At 35.8% G+C, this 12,008-nt stretch overlaps 1 protein-coding gene across 1 annotated transcript; it reads right to left on the bottom strand.

Moving 5' to 3' along the window:
- Positions 1–3,262: 3,262 nt before the first annotated feature.
- On the bottom strand, positions 3,263–8,984 carry mnx1 (motor neuron and pancreas homeobox 1). Its single transcript, XM_051929127.1, is given in 11 exon segments — positions 3,263–3,517; positions 3,519–3,583; positions 3,586–3,724; positions 4,324–4,362; positions 4,364–4,393; positions 4,395–4,467; positions 8,344–8,372; positions 8,374–8,512; positions 8,514–8,530; positions 8,532–8,770; positions 8,773–8,984. Coding segments are annotated over 11 exon segments (936 nt in total). The 5' UTR covers positions 8,852–8,984; the 3' UTR covers positions 3,263–3,430.
- Between the last annotated feature and the right edge of the window lie 3,024 nt (positions 8,985–12,008).

The following is a 12,008-nucleotide window of genomic DNA, read 5'->3' as shown; positions in this document are numbered from 1 at the left end:
CAAGGTATTTTCCACAGCCAAGCACTTTCTGGAGCTGCAGTGACAGACTGAACAAGTAACATAGGACACCACCAAATTACTGCACAGGCATAATGACCTCCAGGTCTGACTGCATCCAGCCTCAGAGGTTTTCCTGTGATTCCTTCAATATCCTAACTTTGTCATCAGTTATGGACACGACATACTGATGGTCAGAAGGGGACTCATCATTATGGCTATAACAAGTATGTTCTCAGTAAAATAAAAAACTACATTCATGTTCAAGCATTGTTATATAGCATGTTTGCAATATTTTTTAATTGGCATGGAGTGAGAAGCATGTATGTTATACTGTCATGTCCAATATGTCGTTTAGTATGTGGCTGTAGTAGGTGAGAGAAAATTTAATTAGTAAAGGTTCAAACATGTTGCAAGAAAGACAAGAGATATGTTTTTTCCTGCATATTTGTGGCACATCTTAGCTTGTTAATTTTATAAATTACATGTACAATTTGTTATTGTAACAAACTATCTGCTCATGCCTCTGAAAGGAGATTTGGGTGTATTTTCTGACAGATGTGGTATATATGCAAACTTGAAAACTTCTGTCCGGAAGGTGGAAAAGGGCAAAAAATGGGGTTCTTGAAGAGTACCCAAAATGTAGACGAATTAGGTAGCTTCAACTGATTCAGAATGTACAAAATTACAAGTATGGATCTTAACTGTGACACATTCGACTGTTTTGTGACACAACAATAAGGATAGTGACTGAGTTGCCTCTGTACATCTTGATGGAGCGTGTGAGAGAGAAAGCGGCTGGGGAGGACAGAGGGAGAAGTACTTAAGAGTTGTTTTTCCCGCGGATAAGTAAGATGAGCAACGATTTCAGTAGTGAATGGACGCATTCAGAGTGCTGTCAGCTGCCGACGGTTCATCTGCTGAACATATGCTAGAACTGCCAGTGATTGATGAGACACACTTCAAAGGTTTATTAATATTGGCCCATTGCAGGCCTGGTGTGAAATGTTTCTGCAGTTTGACTTCGTCTTAATGTTTGCTCTGGTGCACATTTGCACGAATCCGAGAGCGCTATTAACAGGCACTCTCAGGGCTTCGATGCCAGAGAGAATGAGAAAGAGACATAGATAGGAGCCCTATGGGTTTAAATGCTTGGAAAACTGGAATTAACCTGATAGATAGACCAATCAAACAGGTACGGAAAACACTCAGAAACGAATATACTTCCTCACACACCTCAAGCACACGAGATGTAAAGATCTCAGCACTGACCGTGAGCAGACAGTCCAGCCATTGGTCTCACGCGCGCCTACCTCTTTTAAACTTCTGAAGTTTCAGTTCCACATTCTTCCTTAGAAGGATAATGACGCTGCAATACAATGTTTGCTAATACTGTATAGTTGACACACGGGATTTCCTGTGCTAAATGTTCTATGCATATGGAATGCCAGACGTTTGAACGAACGCACAACATAAGTGCGTTTAAAATAAATGTGACAAAGCGATTCTTCAGAGCGATACCATACGGGAACCATTTTTTGCTCCCGACAAACATCCACATGAAGGTTCCAGAAAGAACCTTTTATTTATTTAGATCCGTAACAGGTTCCATAAATAGCCATCAAGAGATAATAACGGATTTGTAAAATACTGGGTTCATGATTTTGAAACGTGTATTTCTGAATAATTACACTGTTCAGGTATTTTTTTTAATTTTTCAGGAATCTGTTAGGTAGTTAATATTTCTGTTATTTCCTGTGTTACGAATTTTTTTAAAGCACAAAGAACCAATTTAATACACAAAGAACCCATCCCTAAATGAAATGGTCAATGTCAATCAATAGCTCTATGAGGACCCGGTAAAGTGCTATTAGGGAACCATTTTTTTTAAAAAAAGTGTATATGTGATGCAGCAGCATATCCAGTGTTAAATGAACTTTGATCATTTTGATTTATTGTGTGAAAATGTTTTTCACATATACCCTTTTAGCATAATATACAGTAGAACTGGGGATTTTGCTATGTAACCATCACCAAAAATCTAAGAATCCTAACCCACCCTCCTTAACTCAAAGAGAAGAGGACGCCTTATTTTGCCTAATAATAGAAATAATCTTCACAGGGAACAATAGAATTGCTTTGTCAGAAGTCGATAGTAATATATTAATGCTTATTTGATGTCTTATATGAGGGACCACTTCTATTTAGACTGTTTGTTCTAATAGCTCTCTGAATTGGGTAGGGGAGAGCAGTTAATATGAACCATAAATGTTTGAAATAGAATATTGATATGTGTGATTAAACTGTGTCATTCAATTTACGAAATAGATAAAATTAATAAAAATGTAAGATCTGTCTGTTCCACGGCATAATGCTAATAAATTGCATCTTAACACAATTCTACAACAAACTGGGGTGTGGAAGAGTTAAAATTATAATTTTTTTTCCAAATGAATGAACAGGGGAAAGCAGTTCTCAAATTAAGCAGCCAACCATTTTTGCTTCGTTATGGCATTTAATTTTTTATTTATTTAGAGTTTTTTTCTTCTGTACGCGCATGAGCTCCTCCAGCATATATGCAAATACTTATTTACTTTTTCTTTGAATTCTATTTTATAAAAGAGTGTATATCAGTGATTAGTGTATTGACATTACGGATAAACACGAGACAATCAACCATAATTTTAAAACCAGAATAGTTTAGGATGCAATGAATGAAGGAAAAAAGAAAGAAGCATGTCGTTGAATTAATTATATTATGTAACAACCGTTGAATTAGAGACGATTTAATGTACAAAACCATTTTTATTTTTACACCTTCTGCACAACGGGAAAAGGCTAAATTATAATTTAGCATGCACACACAGAGCCACTTTATAAATACAATATATAAAAATAAACATGGTAGGCTTTTAAACAGTTTTAGCATTAATAATTTCATGTAAAGAACCACGCATTTCCTGCGGTCCAACTGAAATTTCATTGGAAATATCAGAAAAGCGAGACGCCCTTTCTTTCTGACTGAACAGACAAATAAACACTGTGAGACGGACACAAAATTTCATGAGCATTCCCCGATAATTCATAAATGACCTTTTTAATTGTCAACAGAACGTAGCTCCTTTAAGTAAATACAAATCCTAACAAAAGTTCAAAACAGTAACGAGTGTTTTATAGGACTTGTGGGAATATCACGTTATATTTTTCGTTATAAATCCAAGCAATAAAAGCGCTTGAAACATGGGGCACGATGGTACCAATTTTGACGAAGTCCAATGTCTTCAGTTATTTTATTTCTATATAAATCTTTGAACACATGTGCCATATCTACAAATGTTTAACATCGAAGTTCGAATGCATCCAAATGAAGAAAGGTCTGTGGTTCATAAAACAATTAATTCAAAACCTGCTGCAAGACTCGTTCTTGTACGGCTCACTGCGGTGGTCCACTGTGTCTGTTGTGGCTTCTTTCGTCTTCTGAAGAACATTCTGAAGAGTTGTACAAGAAGTTCTCCCCCTTCATCGTCATCATCACTGTCTCTGAATTCGCTTATCCGATTGCTTTTAAGGGAGTCTGCCTTTTTTGGTAGTCCGCTTTTTCCTGAAATCCGTCCGGTTTGTCCTGATTCGGGTTATTTTTCTGTCTCTCCGCTTCTTGAGCAGCCTGTTCTTTAGCTTTTTTACTCCTTTTCCACTTCATTCTTCTGTTCTGAAACCAGATTTTGACCTGGTGGGTAAAATAAATCATAAGAAAAAACACGCATTATTGCTCTCCATTTAAGAGCCTTTTATATACCCGTAACAGAAACAGCGAAATATTATTTAACTTAATTTGAATCAAAGACTAAATTGAAATCTGCCCAAATTTATAATATATAATTGCAAATTTCACAATGTTGCAAATTACCTTCTATAATTAATAGCAAGCACCACTCCTGATTACACACTTCCTTTGCAAATAAAATCCAACTAAACCGTCGCAGGAAAAAATAACAAGTACAGCGCAGCCCCTCCATAAGATGTAAACAGTAGCAGTTTTACAGCAGACAGACAAGTGTAATAAACAGACACGTGACCATCGAAAGCAGTGCTTAAGGACTGACTGGCAACGCCTTTTAAATTAACATGATAACAAAAAGCTTACTGAGGAAAAAAATATAATTTCTATTACAGGTCAGATACAGTAACATTTGAATCCGTATTTTTCTCACATAAACAAAAACGTACACATTTAGGCCAAATCTATGGGGAAAAAAATAAAGTAAAATTAAATTACATTAAAATAAATTAAAATAAGAATCGGACTGACCTGCGTTTTCCGTTAACATCAGTGAAGTTTGCCACTTCAAATCTTTTCGGTCTGGAACAGGTATTTATTTAACTTAAACTGGTGCTCCCAATTCCAAAAGGTGCTGGCTTGTAAATGCAGTTCTCGGCCTTCTGCACTTCCCGCATAAATTAGATTGCGTCCTGAGCTGAAAAATGAAAGAGTACATCGTTTTGACATCGCCCTAACTAAATGGTATGTTGTGTGTAAGTATATTTTTTAAAGAGGCACAGTGAACTTGTTTATAGCCTTCTAGCAAATATTATGCATAATTAAATGAGGTGGATTTATTTATCCAAAACTATCACCCCATCCTTTCTTCTTCATTGTATGTAAAAACGTGGGCTACTCGCGGTATCCCCTTGAAGTTACACTCTGTCACTAACTGTGAGAGCCTTAATAGCTGGAGAGCGATTGTTTCAGGTATTTATGTAATATATTCTTTAATTAATTTAATCATATGAAAAATAAATGTTTTTTTATGTCTGAAGAGTTATTTTAAAATAATACCAATATAACGTACAGTTTTGTATTTTCTGCAACTGTAATTTTCTAAAAATATTTTTTCCTGTGTAGTGGTCAAGGTTAATACAGATTAGTATATTGTTTGTTTATAGTCCTTTGGTGTGCTATATTTAATTTTACCTTATATGTTGTGTTATTTCTGAATAATATCGGATTTGGAATTCAGATACATTTTTAACCAAGGGACATTTAATAATAACACAAACAAAATACAACAACAATAACGATTAATAACAATACTAATAGTAACAATAATAATAATAATACAGCGCAACGATATCGCAGTAGTTTGTATTCGCTGCCTCAATGTCACACCTGTGACACCAAACGTGCTCGATGGGGTTTGCCCTCTGCCATACAGTCAGGTTCATTGGCAATACAGTATATGATTACCTAGTACCTTCCCCGCATGGAATTGGCACCTATCAAACGTTAGCTTCTGCTTTGCACACCCAGTGCTCAGTAATGCAGTAATGAATAACGGGGTTCCGAAAATGGGTGGATGAATCTTAGCAACAGCAGGCCGCCGATTTATAAATACTGTATACTTTTCTGACTGGGGACTGAAGCCTAGAAGCATTGGAAAGCCATCAAGAACAACACCTGGACGGGATACCAGGAAATCGCAGCGAAGAATCACATAGGCTCATGGTTAATTTAATGTTTCCAGTTAAACACATATACGCGTATTTACAAGACCTGAAAGGGATGCCTGAAAATTCGGAGAAAAATCATCAAGAAGCAGGGACACCTTAAACGCTTCACAAAACTTCCAAAACTGAACATAAGCCCCTGGAGTTGTCGCATGGTTACTGTAAATATTGCCCTGACGTGCCGCTCATAATAATAAAATAATAATAATATAATATGAACAAATATAAATGTGTTTCACTTTTAAATCATATGTTAACAAACCATTTATTGATGCCGTAATATTATTGAATGCAAAAATGGTATAATTGCTGTATTGCAATATTCGAAGACTTGACATTATTAAAATTAAAATCCTAGCCAATTAAACGTATTATTCAAAATAATCGTAACAGGGAACTATTATAATTCTTTTATTACTGGAAATACATATGAAATAATGCAGGATTGTAACTACGCATTTTACTGATGAGCATTTACAAACTTATCTTCAACAGGATTGAGAGACAAGTCAGAAAAAATATAAGAAGCCACAAATATGAGAACTATAAATACTATTATTTTAACGTGCTATATATAAAGTTGTGGCAAACAGTTATATTACATCTTACAGATTTCCTTGAATATAAAGAATCATTTGTCTTTCTTGTCGCAATCTTCAGGTGAGCAGTTTTATTTTAATAAGATGATAAACGGGCGGTCACACTCACCACTCACTGCGCGAGGGTCCGCAGTCCACATTAGCTAATTTACTGCGGCGGCATACGGCGTAACCCTGAAGTCAGATATATTACTGCAAGGGACGACCATCTGATTTCCCACAGGGCTGCCCATGGCAAGACAATAAATAAGAACAATATAAGTGCATGAAATTTAGCCCAGCAGCTCGCAGAAAGCACTGCTGAAGGAGAACGCCCACCGTTTTGTAAGGACAAGCTCTCGTCCACCCCACAGGAATAAGAGCACAATAAACTTCCATTAATCTAACCATCAACGGGAGAATATATTCGACTAAACAGAGTTAAGTGTTAGATACATATGACCGCAAGAATGACTATATTTGAATAAATAATTTCAATCTCTGAATATACTTGTGTAGATTAGTCGGGGTTCGATAATGGATGGATGGAGCTCTACGTGCCTGTCTTGAATTTTCTTATGTTATTTTTGGAACATATGTCACTAGTTACTTCAATGAATGCATCATTTTTTTTCAACTTCTTACATCAAAAGCAAAGCTGATATTTTCGAACAGCAAAAAAGTGCAACGTAAATTTAGCCAACGTTATCCTTCTTAAATCGATGTTAAATTGTGCTATGCTTTGTAACTACACTTCCAAATTTTAAGCCATTCTTGTTGTGCTGTATGGTGTGATGGTGATTAACAACACTAAAATCGCCACTTTCAGACACCCTATGCGGAACACTTCTGATTTTATAGTATATGACCTATTTTAATTTGTCATCTCTTTGTCTCAAATAGTAGTGATTTCGTGTTTGGAGACGGGAAACGTGATGTTTACGATCTCCTTCTGAACAAATCTGCTAAAACGAAGGGGAACAAAAAGGCTACTCTGCGGTAAGCAAACACGGAGGCGGAATGCATTTTCGCACCGATCTGTCACTTTCCTGCTCTCCATTATCCGACCATTTACTTTCCCACTCAATATGTTTCATTTCAGCTCTACAAAAAGGCCTACTGTTTTCATTATTTAAACACTAGCTTCATTTACAAGTTGGAGTGAGCGGGTCATAATTTAGAGAGGAGTTTATATTAGGTTCACTATAGAAACATTAAACTAGGAGTTAAATGAAGTAACGTTTTAACCGAGATATTTAGATGTAATATATGTTCAAAAAAACTGCATAATGTTTTTTAAGTTCCGAAGAACATAGATTCGTCAGCGTACCTTACAGCGAACCACAGTGTGTGTATATATCCACATATTTTCCGAAAATAAACTGAATGTGGTAAGCAATAAAATGGCAAATATATTAGTAGAGTGTGTCACGTTTACAAAAGACAGTGAAATTCTTACCTGCATGTATTAAACAGCACTCAGCATGTCGCCGCACACATATAGACACACATAATTTCGTTTTTTTGATATCTTAGGAAGAGGCGCTATAAACATCACCCTCCAGACAGACGAACTGACTTTTGTATTCTCGATTGAAACTATGGCAGTCGTAGTAGACAACTATGTGAATAAAAGCGGACTCATTATTGGTAGAAAAAATATAGAATGTAATGTTTAAAGGCTTTTGTCACCTTTTGTCAGATGCATGTAACAGGTGTAGGGAGTTATTATTGGTATAGAATTTGAATATCAAATACATTATACAACGGAAACCAATAAACCCATACATTGAGAGTATTTTTTAAAAGAACACATTCTGGATTGCATGATTTAATGACTAGAATACGATTAATTTCACAGGAATTACTGCCTTTGGAAAATAACACGTTTACTGTACACATCAGATCCAATAAAATGTTAAAAATATTCCAAACGCAGTATATTATTTGAAGCACCTACTACGCCAAACAGTAAACATTTATGTCAATTAAAAAAGTTGAAATACACATTGTTTCACAAGAATATTTAAAAGCTATACAGATTCTCTCTATTTTTTTTTTTTATGAAACCACTACGTGTTCACCTGTACTAAATTTGTAGGCGTTTGTATTATCCTCTTATTAAATGAGATTGAATTTTGTCAACCGCCAAAATCAAATGTTCTGGAAACGATTCCCATTTAACATATTTTTAGACAATTACAGTTTTATATTAATATGTATATGTTGCCATAGACACATTAGAAGTCCATTCACATGAGACTTACAGTTGAAGTCAGACATCTTTGGTATGCATCATTCCTGCAGTAGAGACACGTAACCAGTGGTCCAGCTGAAAGGTCCCGGGGGTCAGTTTGATAGGATCACTGGGATGGTGCTGGTGGGATCCATGGATCTGAGGATATGAATATGATAAGGCCGGGTGTTTGCCCCAGTGCGGCAGCAGAATAGGGTGTACATGGGGTGTCCATAGAGTGCCTGAGACGGAATGCCGGTAGTACTCTGGGGGTGTAATCCGACCATATTAGAGTGGGGAACAGTCAGGAAGCCCGTTTAAGGTATAAGGCCACAAGCAGAGATCCGAGGTGGAGACGGTGTTTCAGTCCTTAAGGAATCGGCGCTACCATTGAGGTCTGAAGTGGATACACCTCCAGGTGAAGGAAGAGACGTATGAAGACAGAGATGTGACCGAGGGCGAGAGGTGAAGTCTGTACTTTTGGAGGATCGACTGCTAAAAGCGCGTCGATGCGGAAGTTTTTTGATTTTTCCATTAGAGTTGATTCGTGTTCCAGATGCCGTAATTTTCAAATGTATTTCAACGAGAAAAACCTGCGGTATTAGAATGTGTAGCTGCTCAAACAGAACTGTTAGGAATCTCCCTATATGCCTCTGCAGCCGGACAGGAGCGCTGTTTTTCACTTGAAGACTCCGGACATTGCAGGATTGGCCGCATTGCTTATGACGCTCTCGCGCAATCATTGGACGCCATGTAATCACCTGGACACTTATTTGCATAAGTAACAGGTAACACCCTCCATACCGATCCCAGCAGCAGTTTCAGTCCAGGGGCTACGTCGCTCGCTTCTTATGTAGCTGTTTTTTTATAAATGACATTTTTTTCGTTTCAACCGAACTGTGACTGTCAGTGAGAATAATTAAGTTAATAATAATAATAATAATAGTTCACGTTATTTATCGAGCACCTTACCAGTGATGTTTTACAGTTTTAAAAGAACAACAAACCCCAATAATGGGTGTACGATTGACCGCATACCACTTAAAACAAAAATGTAACGATGGCAGGGTGGGGTGATACAAAACAACGCTCTAATATGTGACATGTTCTAAACGTAATCATTTTAACCCAAAGTCAATAAGCCCTCATAAAAATTTTTTTAGTTAAATGCTTCATATGAAGGAGTAAAGTAAAACCCGAAAAGTCTGCAAAATTTGAAGTAGGTTTAAGTAATAAAGTTATGCTGAACGTTTTAAAGTATCTATCTATCTATCTATCTATCTATCTATCTATCTATCTATCTATCTATCTATCTATCTATCTATCTATCTATCTATCTATCTATCTATCTACTTACAATCTTAAAAATAAAGATAGAGCCATAGAGAGGTTCCATAAATAACCATGAATAGATTATAACAGATAACAATAGCAATAAGTTTCCTGATTTGAAAATGTCTCTTTCTGCATACAATTATACAGGATCAGTATCAGGTTTTCTCAATCTGTTTTTGTATTCTACTGTTTTGTTCACATTTTCGGCATCTTGCCTGAAGAAGGACCTGAATTGCCTGGAAAGCTTGCATATTGTAATCTTTTTAGTTAGCCAATAAAAGGTGCATTTTGCTTGACTGTCTCATTACAAAGGTTAAAGCACCAATGGCAAAGGAGACCCTTCTCAGAATGAAACGGATCTTTAGCAAACAATGTTCTACGAGTAGGTACACATCCAGAGTCATTACAGAGTCACAGAACCATTATTTTGAAACGTGGTCTGTGCAATTTGGTTGTCGAGCAACTTTCTGTTAAAACAATGTTTTTACCAGTGTTGAGGATTTAGAAGGAATTATGGCACATGAAATAACTGCAAGGAAATGGAAACCTAATAATCCTCAGTTCTTTTTGATATCAAATCATTTTTATATGATGCCTTTCCTAATATTGTTAAAATATTCAGCTACCGCTGAAGTTATAGTAAAAAATACATGTAAAAGTACATTTTAAAACCAAAATACACTTTAAAATCACAATGCCTAACATATTTTTAAAATGTTATCTAATGTCTTTAGATGATTCCAGCATTTACATATTATTACTATATGTTTTTAAGTCATTTGTTTTCTCTTGTTTTCGAACACCTGGTGATTTATTTATTCAACTTATATATATATATATATATATATATATATATATATATATATATATATATATATATATATATATATATTTATATAATTACACTCACGAAGTAGTAGGCTGTCCGCAAGCGCTTCCGACATTCGCCCATTTCCGAATCCCAAAGTGTATTTTACTAAGAAGCAGACGCACAGCTTAACGCCCAGCCTGTGTCTGCTTTGTTTTATTAGGTTCACCTCACTCCCTATTATAAAGCCCGGTCCCTAAACATAAATCATTGTATATTTCACCATTAAGGCCCGGGTTCCAAATCACGCTTTGAGCTTGTGCACCGTTAATGCTTAGCCTCTTTTAAGAATATGTTGCAAAAATGTCCAAGATAAGTAGGCTGGAAAACGGATGAAATCTGTAAATCTAATGTCAATGCCGGATTTAAAAAAAAAAATAATACATAGACTCGTATGATCAAAGAAAATGTCTCTTTGGAACTTTTCGCCCATTATTCAGAAGGTGCTATCAAAATGGTTTACAAATCTATACAACAGTGTGGCATGCCTTAGTGAAAGTTATCGATGAAAACTCTCTTCTGAGTTGTTTGTTTAGCTAAATGATTGCGAAATTTTTAGTTAAGGTGACCGTAAATTCTCTAAAATAGGTTCTTGTGCATTTCACTTTTATTTGTACCGTCAAACAGGAACAACCTGAAATGCTGGATAGCTGTCCAATAAATTAAGAGTTCAATTAAGAAATGCGTAAAATTACATCTGTTAATACTCTATCACTAATTTTGACTGTCCATCGAAATTTTATGTTAGGGAGACATCGTTTTGTGTTTTTGTATACCGTCTAACTATTTTGATAATGCTCATTCTTCCTGTATTCCTACAGAATAAAAAAAAGAGGAAACGTTTTTTGTTGGGTACATATACCCAATATGATTATAAACCATTATGATTAAATATCGTCTTTTCTATGTAGGGCTAAACTAGTGCCAGTTTCTTCAGTGTATTTTTCTTTTATTGTTAGCTCAGTGTGAAGCCAGACGTCAAATCAAATTCGATTGCAACATATACAAAACAAGTTGAAACATCACGGGAGAAACCGATATTAGTTTTGTGTTTGTATTTTGTTTGGCGAAGCTGGACAAAAACAACTTTACTACTGTAAGTTTTCCGATAAACACATTTTTTAAACAAAAATAAAAATTAATTAAATCACTTGTTCTGTTCTGATAGGCCTGTGTAATGATGGAAACAAGTATAATTCAGACAAATTCCGGCCAATGGGATGATCAGATGATGAGAGACACTCGGTTTCCCTTCAGTTAAGGTACTCCACAATCACCGAACTTTTACGAAATTTGCACCGGCTGCTCTTATTTTCCTTTCGATTTTCCCAAAGACATTGATTTCAGATTGGCTGTCATTCTAAATTAACAGAGTGAATGAATGTGCAATTGGACTGACTGGCGAACAATCCAGGTGTGGGATCCTGTCTTATACCAGATACTGTTAAAACAAGATTGGAACTCGCGTGACACTGAATTTAAATAATCG

This window comes from Erpetoichthys calabaricus, chromosome 6 (assembly GCF_900747795.2).
Source record: "Erpetoichthys calabaricus chromosome 6, fErpCal1.3, whole genome shotgun sequence".
Lineage (NCBI taxonomy): Eukaryota > Metazoa > Chordata > Cladistia > Polypteriformes > Polypteridae > Erpetoichthys > Erpetoichthys calabaricus.
Note: the sequence above shows the minus strand (reverse complement) of the source record. Positions and strands in the feature narration are given on the sequence as shown.